Source organism: Plecotus auritus (genome assembly GCF_963455305.1).
Source record: "Plecotus auritus genome assembly, chromosome: 3".
Taxonomy (NCBI): domain Eukaryota; kingdom Metazoa; phylum Chordata; class Mammalia; order Chiroptera; family Vespertilionidae; genus Plecotus; species Plecotus auritus.
The window spans coordinates 127,333,653-127,352,344 of NC_137772.1; the positions used below are offsets into that span (position 1 = coordinate 127,333,653).

General features: G+C 45.9%; 1 protein-coding gene across 3 annotated transcripts in view; it reads right to left on the minus strand.

Moving 5' to 3' along the window:
• Positions 1-10,437: 10,437 nt before the first annotated feature.
• ATP8A2 (ATPase phospholipid transporting 8A2) overlaps positions 10,438-18,692 on the minus strand; it is a 700,434-nt gene continuing 692,179 nt past the window's right edge. For all 3 annotated transcript variants that reach the window (XM_080660784.1, XM_080660782.1, XM_080660783.1), the window contains one exon: positions 10,438-12,883. In XM_080660784.1, the coding sequence (XP_080516910.1) occupies positions 12,786-12,883 (98 nt within the window). In that variant the 3' untranslated portion in view covers positions 10,438-12,785. The remainder of the gene's footprint in view (positions 12,884-18,692) is intronic.

Genomic DNA, 18,692 nt, shown 5'->3' on the forward strand with positions numbered 1-18,692 from the left:
TAATATTTTCATTTTTAAAACAAGTACTGCATTTCTATATTAGTTTTAAGAAATTTTAAATCTAATGAAAGGTGTATTGGAACAGAAAGTTCAATATTCATTCAGCAATCATTAATTGAGAAGTATCAGAACCTTATTTGATTCAGTGACTTCTCTATTTCACATTGTGGTTATAAGAAAAAAACTGTGGCCTGGCCAATGTGGCTCAGTGGCTGAGTGTCGACCTTTGAACCAAAAGGTCACAGTTCGATTCCCGGTCAGGGCACATGCCTGGGTTGCGGGCTCAATCCCCAGTATGGGGCGTGCAGGAGGCAGCTGATCAATGATTCTCTCTCATCATTGGTGTTTCTGTCTCTCTCTCCCTCTCCCTTCCTCTCTGAAATCAATAATATATATATCTCCAAGAAAAAAACCGTGCTTGACAAATGGTATTTTAGCTCACATTCATCTCTGCCATTGGTAGAATTAGAACCTCTTGACTACAATGTGCCTTGGACTACATCGCATATGCTGGTGGCCTTGGTTTGCTGCAGAGGCACCCCATCTGGACACCATCTACAAGGTGCTTGATTCCTGAAATGCATGCATATCTTTTTATATAGTGAGCCTGTTACACGCACTGCGAGGTTAGTAGCCCAGAGCCCTTTAATAAATTTAATTAGAGTGAGAGTCAGGTGTATATTTGATTGCATCTTATCGTTTGGGAAGCAGCAGCAAACTCATTTCTTAATTTTATTTTCAATATATTTTTATTGATTTCAGAGAGGAATGGAGAGGGAGAGAGATAGAAACATCAATGATGAGAGAGAATCATTGATTGGCTGCCTCCTGCACGCCCCCCGCTCTGGGGATCGAGCCCGCAACCCAGGCATGTGTCCTTGACCAGAATCGAACGTGGGATGCTCAGTCCGCAGGCTGATGCTCTATTCACTGAGCCAAACCAGCTAGGGCAGAATTTCCTTCCTTTTTAAGGCTGAATAATATTCCATTGTACCTACAGATCACATTTTATTTATCTGTTGATGAACATTTGTGTTGTTTCCACCTTTTGGTTATTGTGAATAATGCTGCTATGAACATGGGTGTGTAAATATCAGTTGAGTTCCAGCTTTCAATTCTTTACACCCAGAAGTGAAATTGCTGGATCGTATTATAAATCTGTTTAACTTTTATTGAGGAACCCTATTGTCATTTTAAGCCACTAAATGTTGAAGTGGCTTGTTACATAATAATAGATAATATTCCGTTTATTTACATGTCTATCTCTCTTACTGGGCTGAGTTCTTTGGAGCTTCATCCTTCTGTATTATTAGCACATAGCAGCATGCCTGGAACATGATTCTGAAATGAGTGAATGGAGACTCCTGCAATCAGATGTGATATTAAAATATTTATCAATCTAAATGGCAGTAGTTACTGATCAGACACAATGGACAAGTACATTGTAGGGCCAGGAGTCTTGCCTGCCAGGCATCACCACTTAGTTGCTGGATTGTGGAAATTTCAGAGATGGTGATGATGGATACTGGTCTGCCCCTCTACTAATAGGGAACTGGCTATTTATCAACTGATATGGAAGTATTTCAATATTTTAACAAGCAGAGGGTGGACGCTACACATCAGCCCTGTCATCACCATTGCGTGGAAGGAGGTAGGGAAGCTTTATTTCCAGTTCCACAGGTGAAAAAATTGTGCAGAGGAGTTAAGTGACTTCTGTAAGGTCATGAGGCCAATAACTGGCAAAATTTTCGAAGGCAGGTGCTTTGATTCTAACTTCATGTTCATCCTATAACACAAGCTGCACATGTGGCCTGATTGTGAGGAAGGTTATAACCTTCTTGGACAGATAGGCTTATGTGTGAAAAATGCGTACTATAGAGAAGTGCAGGCCTGGAGTGCCAGGTGCTGCATGGTGTAGAGACAGGAGCACCACCGTCTGAGAAGGGCTCCTAGAAGGTTGACTCTAATCAAGCCTCCAAGGCCAAGAAGGGAGAAGAAGGGAGAGTGAGCAGAGAGATGGGACGGGGAGGTAAGACTGGGTGTGGATGGAACTGGGTCTGGCTGAGGTAGAGGTCCTCTTTGGTGAGCAGAGAGGCTGCCATTAGGGGGGAAGGAAAGAAGACCCTGTTGTCTTCCTCCTCTGGTCACTTATCTGTATGGTCAGCAGGGAGAAGTCAGGACACAGAGAAGTTTTAAGAGATTGGCAAGAGAAAGACAGGGCATTTGTTGAGTAAAACTTAACCATCCACTGGGGAGCCACATATCTAGCCCTGGTGTCAGGCCGTGGAGCCTGAATCAAAGGGCAGTTACCACCTGCTATAAACTGAGTGTTTGTGTCGCCCACCAAAGTCAGATGTTGGAATCTTAACCACAAAATACAATGGTATTAGGAGGTGGGCCTTTTGAAAGGTGATTGGTCATGAAGGTGGAATCCTCGTGGCTAGTATTGAGTGCCCTTACAGAGAGACCTCAGAGAGATTCCCTGGCCCCTGCTGCCATGTGAGGCACAGCGAGAGGACAGCTGTCTATGAGTCAGAAAGCAGGCCTCACCTGAAAAAGGATCCTGCATCTTGAACTCCCAATCTCCAGAACTGGGAGAAATACATGTTTGCTATTTACTAGCCACTTTGTCCATGTATTTTTGTTATAGCAGTCCACGTTGACTCAGACACCATGTATGCTGCACGGCATGGTATCAGGTTATATAGCCTGTTGTTTATTGCCTGTCTCTCCCACTCGAATATAAGCTCCAGGAGGCTGGGGACTTGGCTTAGTTCACGGCTGCATCTCCAGTGCCTGGGAGACACTTCGTATTTCAAAGAGCAGTGAGGAAGGGTGTCCTTGGAACACGCTCCCAGCGCAGGCTCCCTGGGATGGGTGGAGTCAAGATCCCAGAAGGGCTTGGTTGGCATCAGCACAGGAGCACACTTGAACTGCAAGACCCAGTGCTCTCCACCTCTGCCTGCTGGGAGCAGGGGCCTCAGCAGCTTTAGCAGAAAGGCCCAGGTTCTCAGACAAACATCTGGCTGTCTGGTCAGCCAGCACTGAAAGGGCCCCGATGCGTTTCCCTTTAGCACACTCAGTTGCCAGAAGTGGGTTTTCTCCTGTTTCCCCAAAATAAGAAGCGAGTTAAGCCTTATTAACCTTCCATGGCATCGTTGGAGCTGCTTTGCCAAATTCTCAAGGTTAAAAAGAATATTTTTCTTTTGCATTCATGTACATTTGTGTCTACTCTTTTCTCTCCCACAGAACCATTGTGTGTGTATGTGCTTTTGAACAGTTTCACAAGCACCCTGAACATCTGAATGGGGCTCCCTCTCGCACAAGGACAGGTGGTTTCAAGAGGCTCCCCTCATCTTCCTGCTCCACGGTGTCTCCCATCAGCAGGCCGATTGGAGCTTTTCATCAAAGAAATTAGAAAGCTGGGTTCCATGGAAATGTTTCTAGTTAAAGTATTAAATAAATTTGCTCAGAGGTGGTTTCTGATATGAATGAGTAAGGGATTCCTCCTCCCGCCCACAAACACTCTCCCCATTCTCATCCCATTTTAAATGTAACATTGAAACAAATGTGAAGGCTTTTCTTGGGCCATCTTTGTAAGTAATTTGCGGGCAGCTTCTCTTAAGGACACTGGGAAGGGACAAAAGTGACTAACAGCTTTGTTCATGGCTAAAGGGCTGTGTTTCAGCTCACGGCAGCTACTCAGACCCTCCATGCAGGCCCTTTGGAAAGCAATCATGACAACTGCCTGCCCCCCAGCCAGGGGCAAGACGTGTTAGGTCAGCAGAATTTTAAATCAAACACACTCAGTGTATGCACAACTTCCATTTTGAAAGTTGGCGGGGGCGGGGGGGGGGGGATCAGGAAGCATTTCTTGGCAATTAATTTTATTTTTTTAAATTTCTTTATTGATTAAGGTATTACATATGTGTCCTTATTCCTCCATTACCCCCCACCTCCCATTCATGCCCCCACCCCACTGTTGTCTGTGTCCATTGATTAGGCTTATATGCATGCATATAAGTCCTTTGGTTGATCTCTCCCCCTTACCCCACTGTCCCCTACCTTCCCTGAAGTTTGACGTTCTGATTGATGTTTCTCTGTCTCTGGATCTATTATTGTTCATCAGTTTATGTTGTTCATTCTATTCCACAAATGAGTGAGATCATGTGATATTTATCTTTCTCTGCCTGGCTTATTTCACTTAGCATAATGCTCTCCATCTCCATCCATGTACTTGCAAATGGTAAGAACTCCTTTTTTACCGCAGCGTATTATTCCATTGTGTAGATGTACCACAGTTTTTTAATCCACTCATCTGCTGATGGGCACTTAGGCTGTTTCCAAATCTTAGCTATGGTGAATTGTGCTGCTATTAACATAGGGATGCATATATCCTTTCTCACTGGTGTTTCTAGTTTCTTGGGATATATACCTAGAAGTGGGATCACTGGGTCAAATGGGAGTTCCATTTTTAGTTTTTTGAGGAAATTCCATACTATTCTCCAAAGTGGCTGCACCAGTCTGCATTCCCACCAGCAGTGCACAAGGGTTCCTTTTTCTCCGCATCCTCTTGGCAATTAATTTTAAATATTTCAAATGAAAACACATGTTCTTGAGGGTATGGGGGAGAGTATGGTAGCATTAAACCATGTAAACAACTCTAATAACAATGATATAGACTTCTGGGACAGACCCTTCCAATTCAAGGCTCAGGCAAGGCTGTTCTCTAAGGATGGCCTGTGCACCCTTTCTGGAAGCATTCGTCACTCTGGAATCCAAACCCAAAGACAGTTCATGGCAAAAAGAGACAAACAGCTGAAGACGGAGCTTTGAGGCCAGCCCTGAAGAATTTGAAATCATTTTATTTATGTGTGTAACCTACTTTAAATAAATGAAAGCTTAATATTTGGGAGCTGGACTCTGTGTGTTGGGACTCGTAGCTTTTGGTCGATGATTGCATTTTGTACCTTTAGGTCACAGCGCCATGTGCTGTCCCAGTTACAACTGCTTGACTTTCAACGATTATGGGAAAGTTCCCTTGAAAGATTCATATGTGGAACAGAATGTAGTCAGATGGCATGAGGGGCTGGAGCAGGCTTGGCACATACCCTGTTGCCTTGATATACATTTCAATCCCTCCCATTATATATGTACCTCACATAAACAATTGGTGAACAAATAGCAGAATCTGAATGATTTTTCAAAGTATTCTGAGGTGGTTTTTTTTTCCTCCCGAGAGAAAACTATTCTAAAGAACATTGCTTAAGGCAGAAACATAGGTTCTTTGAAGGGTCTTCAGCTGCTAGGACCTCTCAAAGGTTCAAGTTTACTCTGGTGATCACAAGTGAAGGATGACATTTCAAAAATACCACTGTGGCAGCCAAGGCAGATTTTGGAGACACCACCAAGAAATGGTGAAGGTTGGAATAGAATACTTTACCATTGATTGTGTGAAATACTGTAATTTCCAGTTTTACATGATTATAAAAAAGTCCAGGCCTGTGTAGAGTAGGAGAAAGTCACTTCCTGCTGTACTCGGAGCAGCAGGGCTCCGCCAGAGGTAAGGCTGGCCTGCTGCCCTGCTGCCCTGCCTGGCCTGGGCTACCAAGGCTGGAACTGCTGGCAAACCCCGTTCTAATAGGACACAGACCACTGGGAGGAACCACTCAGCTAAGGGAAACTGTAACAGTGAAGTGGGCAATTAAGAGTTATTTTGGCTTCCAGACTCAAGCCTCTACAGGCAACTGTCTCGAGGGAAGTCCTCTCCCCTCAGGTTCTGTCCTCAGCCCTGTGGGTGAAGGGTGAAGCTGCCCAAACAGCCAGGCAGGCCTAAGCCAGAGCCGGACGCCACGTTCTAGTGAGGAAGACTCTGCCTATGTTCCCAAGGCCGACATCAACATCGACATCAGCAAGCCCTCCAGCTCCCACTCGCCCGGGGCAGCATGGCCTCTGCAGTGTGAGTTGTGCGTCCCAGGCCCGATGTTGCTCCCCAGTGCAGTGGACTCTGCCTGAGTGCCATGTACTGTTCCTACAGGGAATGGGTCAAGGTCTCCTTACACTTTTAAAAATAACATCGAGGAGGAAAACTTCCTTCTAGTCTCCTAGGTTCTGTGGCTGGTCTAAGAATTTAACTGAAATAAGGCAGATTAATGGGAGAAAAGTATACAAATGTCCTATTTTTACATGCACATGGGAATCTTCAGAAGGACAATGAAGACTGCCCAGAAGCCGTTAGGCTCCAAAGCATATAAGGGAAATTGTGGGCATGTGACCAGACAAAGGCTCTTGGGCTAGCGGCAATAAATTGTGGGGCAGTGACTAGGGAATGCATGGGGGAGGGGGGCACACTAATGGAAAGCCAGGGCTATTTTGGTAGGTTTGTTTGTACATGTCCATTCCAGCGTTGGCCCCCACTCCCCATCTCTGGTGATAAGAATGTTCTTGTCTTCCTGATGCAGGGAGGCCCCTTTGTGAGGGAAAATGTACAGATCTGCTTTTACGTGGAAGTAGGAGAGCAGAGAATTTCTCCTGCATCTGGTGACTCTCAAGGGCCTTCAGCTCAAAATAGTCAATACGCCATAGTGGAATGTTTGGGGGAGCATGCTCTGAACCCCTTCAATAACAGTGTCCTGATTTCATGCATTGACGACAGAATTTAATCTCCCCACACTTCAGATTGCAAGGAAACTGAGATGTACTAAAGGCAGTAAAGTAATTGTGGGAAGAAGACCTTCTAGGCACATTTTTTCCTTTAAATGATCAATCCAGACTCAGTGTGGCCCCGTGGACCCTCTTCTCACAACAGAGACAGTCCTCTGGGAGTACACGGAGCTCATGTTAATCTGCAATTCAGATTCCCCCACACTCCTGCCGCTTACCAGCACTTCCTCCAGAGCATATATATGTAGTCTGTACCTGCTGACAAAACCTATGTGTTAGAGTCCAAAGTCCCTATGGCACCAACTGCTTATTAGTGGGGGAAAAATCCAAAATAAAACACGGTCCAATCATTTACCTTAACAAAAGATTTATTTGAAACAGGTTTGTGCAGACATACACCAGTCAACAGGATTGATCAAAGCCACAAATCACTACATTTTTCAAAACCTTTAAAAATACAAGTAAATACCCTTCATTTGTATTCACTCCAGGAGGGAACCCAGCTCCGCTATAATGTGCTGCTATAATTTAACAACCAGAGGACATTAATAGGATGTGAAAATGGTAACACTTCTAGAGGGAGGGAACAAAACCCCCACGCTCAACAGAAGAGCTCACCGCTCTGCTGGGAGCCAATTAGACGTGCCCCACAGCTCCACTCCTCTCTGCATAACTGGATTAAAACCTCCCCGTCACAAACAATATTTAAGCAATCTAAGCACAGATGTGACAGCAGACAGCAGAGCACATGGCTTCACTTGCATGAGAAAATACCACAAAGATGTTGCCTTCAAACAGGGATCCAGTGACCTGCAGGAAGGGTGATCCGCGGAGGCTGGCCGCAGACCCAGCTGCCTAAGGCCGGCCCTGTGGGCGCCACCCCTGCAGCTGGCCTGATTGCAGCTGCTGGCACTGCCCTTCAGAGGGAAGTTTAAAGGCAGGCAGCACCGCACACCCCTGAGTTCAGCAATCACTGGCAGCATGGGAGAGTGTCAACCCTTGCATTGAGTTTATTAATGAAAAATCAGAACTGTATTTCCTTGCCCAGCAATCTATTTGGAAGGAGGAAGGCTCTATGACTTTCCTTTGCAGTTTTTGTATTGGTGTTTATTGATCCACCTGCACACCAAGCTACCTTAAGGAACCTAACTGAATCCAATCCTGGCGGGAGTGGGTTCATATCCCGATCTTTGGGCTCTCTCCTTTCTGGCTCTCTTTCTTCCACACCGGAGAGCTTGCCCATAAAAGGCTCTTGATAAGCTCTCTTGACCCCTGAGTTTCCTGGGCAGCACTATTTGGGTAGTGCTGTTACTTCAACTTTCTTCTTCCTATTTCTGTCATAAATCAAAGCTACCTGACACTCTGTTCCCGACTTTTAAAACGAACAGGACTCCTTTCTTTCTTTAGCCAGGACAGAAGAAATGCCGATGGACTAATCTTGTGTGTTTTTCTTGGTCTGATGCCTGGGAGAAAGCAGAGTAGATATCTCTAAGGCAACCAGGGCAAGAGATTGTCATTGGAAAATGAGCCAGCCTGGGTGTAAAAAGAATCATTCCTTTGTGTCCCCTAGGTCAGGGGAGCAGAGGTGTTTGTCAGACTTAGCAGCTATGCAACAGGCATAAGGTAATGGGTGAACTTGCCCCTCCTTTCTGCTTCCATTTCTTTTGTAGCTTCTGGCCATTTCAATTTATGTTGGTTCAGCAGCCTTTCCTTCCCACTGAACGCTGCACCCCGATTCACAAGTCACCCATACCCAAAATATGAAGAGAGAGTTTTGAACAAGAGTACTAGTATGAGCTTTGGCATTAGATGTAGCTGCTGTGATGGAGAATGGAAATGTGTACTGTGGGATAATTTGGGATGCTGAGAAAAGAATACATGAAGAGCACAAACACCAGGTCGAGTATTATAGGTCTATTCCTTTTGAGAATACTTATTAACATATCATTATGGGGGGTCTACAACCCATGGAAACCCTTCTAATGGTTCTTCTTGCCCTTCAAGATGGACAAATGGCTGGAATGAGGCGCAGTATTCTCCCCCAAGGCTACCCTGAGACAAACACAGCCCTCAGCGACAAAGCCAAGTGATGTTGCTTCATCCTTGGGGTGGGGGGGAGGAGGGGGGCGACTTTATTTTCACTATCTCCATCACTATTGTATTTGCCAATTTAATCATTTGCATAAAGAGAGTATTTAGTGAATAGGATGGGGGATGCCACCTTTTGACTTGACCCAATAAACATATTTCTTTGCAAATTATTACTTCAGGTTCTGCTTAACCATAGCCACAGTTTCCCTATTCACATTTTTTTATGGTTCCCAGGAGATGAGAGCTACATTTCAAATGCTGAGGCTAAATCACTCCTTGAATTACGTTGGGACAATGACCCTGGGCAGTAATTCAAACCCTGGCTGAAATGTGTGCAGTTTTTTCACATGTTCAAAACCAAAGACAACATTCTATTGCAAACATTCTATTCAACTTATGGTCTAAGACATAAATCCCCAGGACAAGAATCTGATAGAAAGTTCTCTTCCTATGCTTCAAAATAAATAAATAAATAAATAAATAAATAAATAAATAAATAAATAAAAAGATAAAGGGTCACTGTTATAACAAATGGAGATTATAAAGTAAAGCTTTATTTTAAAAAAATGCAACCTTAAAGTTGGTAATATATACATCCATATGCATTTTCAGATGTTAGTTACCTACACTCACTTTTTTTTTTCATTATTCACTGCTTCCTGACAAGTTATTACTGATTTTCACTGCCAGCTCCCTACAGCAAGACCTGAAGCCTTGTCAAGGAAAAGGAAATGTCAACAGAGTTCTCAGTCTTGCTCTGCTGAAACCCAGGCTCCCGTTTTAGGATATTACTCCACGAGTGTTAAAGAAACAGCACCCCCTTTATCCAAACACAGGTCCTGTATGCTGTACTGATCCAGAAAAGTGCCACACACATGTGCACCTGTGTGGGAGATGAGAGAAGGTACCGCTGGTCAAGAAGCCTGGAATATTCTGCCTAGAGACAGGATAGACACATCAGCTACATCTCCCAATTATTACAAAGCCCACTCTGATCAGCAATGAAGTACTAACCCTAACAACCAAGTAGAAATGGCTGGTTTATTCTGCTCACTCCTCCTCTCTTTTCAGTGTGTAGTTTCCACAGTCACCCTTGCCTGCCCATGCCGGAATAGAGCTGAATTCAGAACCTAGTACTCCGAACCATTGGTCTCCCTCTGCAGAGTCAGCAGAATGGGACAAGGGCTCAAACGAGAGTCGGCAGTCTGTCTGTACAACTCTAGACTAAGGCTGAGCCTGCGTGGGTTCTGCCCAGTTAGCCCAATCCAGAGACAGGCCCCGTGTGCTGACTGAGTGTGACCTGCCAGCCTGCGTGTCACTTACTGTGTGGCAGAGTGACAAGTCCCATGTGGCATTTCCACTGAGCTGACAGCCAGTGTATGCAACTTAGTCCAGTCCACCCTGCTCCCTGGGGAGGGGTTGTGTGTGACACTTTGACCTCAATTTAAAGATAGGACAAATGACACAGCCCCTGAGCCGCCCTGTCTAAATATTCTACATCACACATAGTGACAGCTGCTCCTCCTAGAAACCCAATTTAGTCATCTGGCTACAAGATAGCTTAATTGCATAAGAGAATAAATAGAACGGCATCACATCTACTGTATTCTGCGTGCGTATTTCATTACTGCAAAGACTCTTTAGTCTACTTCTCGAAAAATTAGAAAATATACTTCAATCTCAGAAAATTTGAACTGTATTTAATGTGGAAAATAAAGTAAAAGACAAAAAACCCCAAACACCACAAACACACATTCTAATTCACAAATCTGATTCAGAAGGTTTTCAGTTCAAGAGAGAGCTAAGTGTTTGACAAAGAATTGAGTTTGAGTTGCCTCTTTCCAAACAGACTTAGTTTTAAATGAAACCAAATAGCCAGGATGCCTAATGCACATTCAATTCTCATTTTCATTTTTCCTCTGTATTGAGACCATCATCTTTATGGGTGTGCAACAAAGACATGCACCTTGGTGTGTGTTAATTATTAGACTCCCCTGCTCCCTGTAATGGTAGTCCTTCAATGATTCACTTTGCTGGATGCTATAGATTTAAATGTTTCATCACCTTGGGCAGGAAGAAGTGGCAATTTTCTGAGCCTCACCTGTTAATTGCACTGCCTTGCTTCCCCTCAAGCCCTGGACCCTGGTTACCTCTTAAGTGAGGGATTAGTTTTCTTAGTTGATGCAAATCATAATTATTTCAATGCCCAGTAAGATGTAGATGTTCTAAAAATAAAGGGTTCGGAAGCAAAGGGCACTATTGTTTTATTTCCTAATTTAGCACAGCCATTCCCAGAGGAACTGTGTCATTGCAGCCAGTAACAGCTGCCCACAAGTATTTACGTTAAGCTTTCCAAAAATCTGGTTTGGCAACCAAAGCAGAGAGGAGAGAACGTGCCTCCAGGCTGGTCGTTTATTAAGGGCTCCAGGTGCTCACATGACCGCCTGAAGGCATCCAGGTTCTGTCCAAATTTAGAACAAGGGACTCTGCAGTTTGGAAAGTCAATGACTTCCCTTCCTCATCTTAGACTCAGGGTACTTCCTACTGTGAGTGGTGCCTGTATCTAACACTGAATAAGGAAGGAAACCTTGTCGATATAAAAAAGGCTGTTGAAATGTTTGGAATTTTTTTCAATTAAAACTGCCTGTCAACATCTTGTTTAACCTCCTGAACATATTAGGCTGATCAGGACATTTGTCTGGGCTTCAGGGCTTGATTTCAGAGTTTCGCTCTGACTTGGTGGGAAGTGTCCTCTATGCCCTCCTCCCTGTGTCTGTGTCCTTGCTTTTTGCTTTCTCCTTCCATGGTCATCCTCCTTCCCACACTCAGGGGCCCTCTCTCTCAGCTGGGCTTGCACATCCTCTCTGGTTCCAGAGTGACAGAGTGACAAGTGTGTTCCTTCACTGGGGAGACATGCTCTAAGTTCATTCATTTTCCAACAACGAAAATCCAAAATGTGCTCTCAACTCCTCAGAAGACAAGTGTGGTTCTAAGTTAAGAGGATGCGAACGTCCGGTGGTCTGAAGGCTGGGAAGTGCGTGCTGGGAGCCTGGCTAGCAGGGTCCCCACCACCATCCTGACCTGCAGGCTTCCCCGTCACCACAAAGAGGCAGGTAAACGTTAGAACATCTGCAGAAGAGTTGTTTTTTCCCTTTCGTTATAGAAGGAAAAGGGCGGTGGAAGAAGGGACTTCTTGCATCTGTATCTGTATCTGCGGTAGAGAAAGGACGGATGCGGACTCAGGTTGTTGCCCACCAGTGGCCATGCACTGAGCACAGCGGCCAGCCATGCAGGAGGTGTGAGGATGAGAGAACTGGGTGGCACTGGGAGGCCTGGGCCGACCCCTTGGGAAGGGTGCAGAAGATGCTGTTGGAACACAGATGGTTTGCCCCACTGGGAATGTGGCTAGGAGGTTCACGTCAACATTCTCAGGTTTCCCACCCAGATATATATATAGGAAACCATAATATTTGTGATTTCATTGTAATAAAGAAATTTATGCCAACTTCATACAAACATAATAGGAATCAAAGCAAGACAGCAACCTGCCTAAAGTGAAGTCTCCATGCTATCTGTGGACTTGATCTGTGAGGTAAAAGGACAGGAAGCAAGTGTGTCCGGCTCCCTGCCACGGGACGGGCTTCTCACGCAACATAAAACTCTTTTATCTTCGCTCCCAGAACAACTAGTGCTGATGTTTAAATATAGGTGAAACATAATGTTTTAATTTCACACCTCACAGAGCACAGCTGAATGCTCCATAACAACGTAAACAAAAGTTAGGCCAAGCACTGCAGACAAATTGGGAGGAAAGAATGGCTTCCCCCGCGGTATACACTCCAGATTTGCGCAGGAACACATAACTAACAAACCTGTTGGCTAAGGCCACAGAAATGTGTTTTCTCATATTTTGGCTGCTGACACAAGGCTCTCCTGACAAAGATGTGTTAATACTGGGTACATCAAACTGCATCTCTTCCCCAGGATCAATCAGGAAAAGGCGACTCTGAGTTCTTCCTCACTTTCCAGTCTTATTTCCGCCTCGATTTCTTTTTGGTGGTGTCGTAAGCACGAACAACTTCTTCCTGAGAAACAGCTCCGTGCTCTTCTTGAGAGAAGGCGTACCCATCTGAAAGAAGCGCACAGGAGGAAGTGGGTATGGGCAGAACTGGGGGAGCACACGAGGTCTGGAAGAAGCTGCTTTTGAGGAGACTACAGCTGAGCTTCCACACATGGACCTCATCAGCCTTGGGACAGTGGGAGCCTGAGATGGGGAGCCTGTGACCCAGAAGGGGAGTGTGGGCAGTGTGGGTGTGTGGTGGCAGGATGCAGGCTGGTGGGCTGGGTTGAAGGGGTTCTGGCTGCTGATGCTGGGATGGGAATGGCTCTGAGGTGTGGCCTCCCATTTAGGAGCTGCAACTGAGCTCAGCCTGGGAAGCATAAACAGTGGGTCACTGGTCCATGTCTGCACTTTCCCACACCAATCAAGTTGTTCTGCTCCGGAAATGTCCCAATGCGCCTGAAGCTGCAGGCCGCCGGGTAATTTATGAAGCTGTAACATGCCGGGGAAAACATGCACCAGCTCACATTGAAAGCTGGTAAAGGGCAGGCTCGGAGCGGTCCTGTTTCTAAATTGGGCTGATTTGGGCTGGTAATAAGAAATTACAGTGGGTAACACATCTTATTTTTGTGTAAAGAAAAAGATCACAAGATAAAGGTAAGAGGAATTCAGTGATTGGCCCTGTGGCCACAGCAAGACTGGTTCTTACAATCAGCTCCAGTAATAATAATAGAAATAATAATAATTATCCTATATAATAAAAGCCTAATAAACAAATTGACCGACAGGCAGAATGACCAGTCGGTGGGGGGTGGGGCCAGTGAGCGGGTAGCGCCAGGCCAGCCAAGGCGGGTGCCAGGGGACAGAGGGAGGGGAGAGCGATCAGGGGGCAGCAGCAACCGGCAGTGGCAGAGGGGCAATTGGGGGGGGGGTGGAGGGGAGGGGCGGGCTGCTCACTGGCCAGCGCTATTCCCCGATCACCCTTCCAGTTGCCTCCTGCAGAGGGAGCCAGACTGCAGCTTAGACCCACAGGGAGCGGGCCTAAGCCGTCAGACGAATGTCCCTCGAGGGATCCTGGTCTGCAAGGGGGCGCAGGCTGGGCTGAGGACCCTGCGCCCCCCCCCCCCCCGCCAAGTGCACGAATTTTCATGCACCGGGCCACTGGTAATAGTAATAATAGCAGCAGCAGCCAACAATTATTAAACACTGTGTGTACCAGGCACTGTCCTATGTACTGTGCACAAATGACTCATCTATTCTTCCCAAAAGCCCTATGAGATAGATGCTAGTATTCTTCCCATTTCACAGATGGGAAAACTGAGGCAAGGAGTGATTTCACGATCTGCCCAAGATACAGACCTAGTGAGTGGCAGTTTGGAGCCAGACCCAGGCAGTGTTTCTGCAGGGCCCACACTTTCCTGCATCACCAGTTCTTTAAAAGGTTTAGCAATAGTGGGCTTTCCTTCTTAATTGGTTCTGCCCACAGATGGGACATTTATAAGACTCCCTCTCTGTTGGCTAACCCTTCTGGCTCAGCGGTGCAGAAAAGTCCCACAGCTGGATGAGACATTCTGACCAAGACAACACAGTAAAAAGCCTAACAAAGGTGACTCCCACCCACACCTATTTATGACTGATCAATAGAGCTGTTAGTTAATCATCATAGTCTTTAAAGGAGAAAAAGAAATCAGAAATTCTCCCGGATTATAATTATTCTGCTCAGACATCTGGCTTAAAAAGGGGAGTTTCTGGAGTATAAAGACATACAATAACAATGTGTAAGAGAGTCTTTGAGGGAATGGAGAAGAAGAGACTTCAAAAGATTCTCAGGTGACTTCCTACTCTGTGTATGCCCACAGATTCAGAGCTCTGTCCCTGGGTTGGCTTCCCAGTTCTTCTGGATAGCCTGCCTTTCAGCACCACCTGAGAAAGCCCAAGGGCAGGAGGGCTCTGAGAGGCCAGGGCTGGTCTCCAGAGGTGGGCTTGGGGCCTTCTGAGGTCATGGCAGGGCAGCAGGGAGCGGCTGGGTGTGAAAGCAGAACAAGCAAGCAAGCCTGACCCAGAACAGAGAGCAGTCTTCCACAGGGGACTCTTGTCTACTCGCTTACCTCCATCTCTAACAAAATCAAACCCACAAACCCAAAAATCCCACTCTGTGTGGTTGCCAGAGGAAGCAGCCACCGCCTAGGCCAGTATGAGCAACACCTAGCTGGGTACTGAGCAGGCATGTCACACGTCTGGAGCAGAAACACAGAAGCAAGCCTGGAGAAGGGCTGCTGGCTTGTTGGGGCTCTTCTCCTGACCCCTCCCTCCCTCCCTCTCCACTCCCTCTCCCCTTCCTCCCCGCCCCCCCTCCTTCCTTCCTTCCCTCCCTTCCTCTTCCTCCTGATGCTGGGCTGCCAGCCTGTCCCAGGACAAGTGCTCATTGTGCAGCGTCTTCATTGCAGCCCTAGAAGAGACATCTTTCCTAGGGATGTTTCAAAGAAAAATCTAACAAATACCACTGTCTCCCTGGCTTTATCCTCTGGGACACTTCCTCCTGCAGTCTTTGAAAGGCAATGTTTCTAGTAAACACATGATGTTTCTGGGAGGGGGCCCATAGCAGCTGTCTTTGGATGCAATGTGCTGCCAGGACGATAGTCCTGCCAGGGCTCTGTGCCCCCCAGGTGGATCTTCTCACCCCGACAGAAATGACTCTGGTCCCAAGTAGTGGGAAGGCCTTGGGAGTGCTCTTTGTGAACCTGCCTGGGGCAGGCTGGGCTGCTGCGTTCTCTGCCCTGCAGATGGCTTTCCCAATCTGCTCCGCTTTCACCATGGATCCGGACCTGGGACTGAGGCACTGGGGCAACGGGGCTGGTTCTAATCCCTGCCTGGCAGTAGCTTGGTCACAGGACGGTGGTCTCTTTAAGCTTTCTGGGTCTCCTAGGTTTATGTTCCTGTGAAACAAACGGCCTGGACTAGGTGAGGTCCAGGTTCTCACAGCTCTTGCCCTGGCTGAGTGTCCCCAGGCCACAGAGCACTCTACCTCCATGCCAGAAAAGGGCACCTGTCTCAACTATCAGTCCAAACAGAACAACTGCCACCTCTCTTTTTGGATGTGTGTTTTGGGGGGAGAGGGGTGGAGGGAAAGGAATAAAAGTAACTTGTTGAGACAGAAACATTGTTGGGGAGTGTTCTTTTGGGAAAGGCATCTTAGCATTTGGAACTGTCCACTCCCTATTAACCAGAAGGAGCAAAAACCTGGCCTTTCATTTGCTCTGTTTTTCATTCATACTCTCTCTGTGCCTACTGGGAAGCCAACCGCAATGGTTTCTCTGCTTGTAGCTCGATGGTGCCCTCGCTTCTATCTGCCTCACTGGCATGAGGGCCTTGCAGGGGATTACTCCTCACTCAGTTTCCAGCAGAAGAGATGGCAGAGAGGGGCTCCTGGTCCAATAGCAAATCTTCTCTCGGGGCGAGCAGAGCACCCCGAGGTCACTACCTCACTACCAAGTGGTTTCTCGTCCAGTTCCTATTAGTTGCATCTGCCATCATGTTTCTAAAATGTTGTGCACTAAGACTTTCTGAACCAGACTTTCTTAATCTCAACTGAGACTTAAGCTGGACTTTGCAATTCAAGACTGAAAGGAGGATGGCCCAATAGGACTACCCTGGGGGTGGAGATAAACTATTTCCCTCTCAGAAACCAGGTCTGGTTATAGTTAGAGTCACACTGGAAGAAGTTTCAGTGGGACAATGGCATTTGTGAGGCCAAAGTGGGGCTGCACCCCTCAGCCTGACAAAGACACATCAGTTCACCAGCTTCTGTCTGATGACCATTAACCTGCCCCTGGCATCCAAACAGGAAGCTCAGAGGGAGCCCCCAGCTCTTAGCAATTCCCATTTTCATTCATCTTTCAGGAAGTCCTGACAGCCAGAAAGTACTGATGGGACCTGGAGAAAGCACTCAGTGGTCCAGCTTTGAGCTCTCCCTGGCTGACCTCCTAGAGCATCTGCCTCCACAGCCAGAATCTGAGGACAGAATGAGGTAGGTGAAAGGAGATGGAAAGGCAGGTGAATCTCTTAGTTATTTTGTCTAATAGGACATTTGGTGAAGTCTATAAAATTATAAAACTCCCCTTAAGTAGCATTCTTTTGAATCTGAGCTCTGATAATATCTTTATGTTAAAAATATATTTATGATTTTTACAGAGAGGAAGGGAAAAGGATAGAGAGTTAGAAACATCAATGAGAGAGAAACATCGATCAGCTGCCTCTCACACAACCCGTACTGGGGATCGAACCTGCAACCAAGGTACATGCCCTTGACTGGAATTGAACCCGGGACCCTTCAGTCCGTGGGCCAACGCTCTACCCACTGAACCAAACCGGGCACTGATAATATCTTAATGAAAGTAGCAGTTTTCTGCCTGGAAAAATATTCCTAATAGCAGTAGAATTGGGGAATACCCTGGGACGATAAGGGTATTAGACCATATAGGAAACACTGATCTTGTGTGTTGGTTGGTGGCTCATAAGGAACCAAAAGTACTTCCAAGATTAGAGTTTTTCCCCCAGTTTCCTGGGAAGACTGAGGCCCAAGACAGCTGATGGTTAGACCCAGGAGGACATGTAGGGGCCCAGACAAGCTACGCAGAACTTCTCACATCCCAGGAGCAGTTCCAACTGCTTGATAGCCTCGTATAGTTGTCAATGACAGAAACATTCTATTATCAATCAGGTCTTACTATGTATTTTGGGGTGCTTCTTAAATGTGCTGCGATTTTTAAAAAATATATATTTTATTGATTTTTTACAGAGAGGAATAGAGTTAGAAACATTGATGAGAAAGAAACACCGAACAGCTGCCTCCTGCACACCTCCCACTAGGGATGTGCCCGTAACCAAGGTACATGCCCTTGACCGGAATCAAACCTGGGACCTTTCACTCCGCAGGCCGATGCTCTATCCACTGAGCCAAACTGGTCAGGGCAATGTGCTGTGATTTTAGAAGCTTTTTCATTTTTTGTACTTGCTCATTAGAATTCTTTTGTCCTTCAAAATATTGAGAATTCAGCAAAATGTTTAGTCATTTTGCTGAGATATTTTATAACTCTTCCTCAAAAGTTCTCACTTGGTCTTTGATCTACACAGTTGACTCTTGAACAACATAGGCTTGAATTGTGTGGGTCCACTGATATGTAACTTTTTTTCAATAAACCCTCTAAACATATTTTCTCTTCTTTATGATTTTGTTAATAACATTTTCTTTTCTCTAGCTTACTTTGTTATAAGAATACAGTATCTAATACATATAACATAAACAATATGTGTTAATCAGCTGTTTGTGTTACCAGTAAGACTTCTGGTCAACAGTGTTTTCAGTAGTGATGTGTTGAGGGAGTCAAAAGTTACATGCAAATTTTCACCTGGGGTCGGCACCCCTAACCTCCCACTGTTCAGGGTCGACTGCCTCTATTCTTTCTTGATTACTTTGAAGCATATGTAGTTTGGAAACCAGCATGTGTTTCTCTGTGTCTGGTATAGAGAAGGTGCTTTACATCCATCATTGGGAACCCTCACAAAGACTAAGTAAGCTCAAATTATTATAACTCTGTTTTCCCCCAGAGGATAACACAGAAGTTTCGAGAAATATGTAAGTTGCCCCCAGTTACTCAACTATGGCAGAAAAAAATAGTGATGCCAAACATCTATTGGACTCTATATTGTCAGGCACCATTCTAGGCACCTTATGATCTCATTTAATCCTCCCAACAACCCCAAGTAGGTTCTCATATAATCTCCATTTTACAGATGTAGAAACAGAGAGGTCAACTTGCTTACAATGACAAAAACGTTGCCCAGCCGGGACAGGACTGAAGGCAGCTCAGCTCCAGAG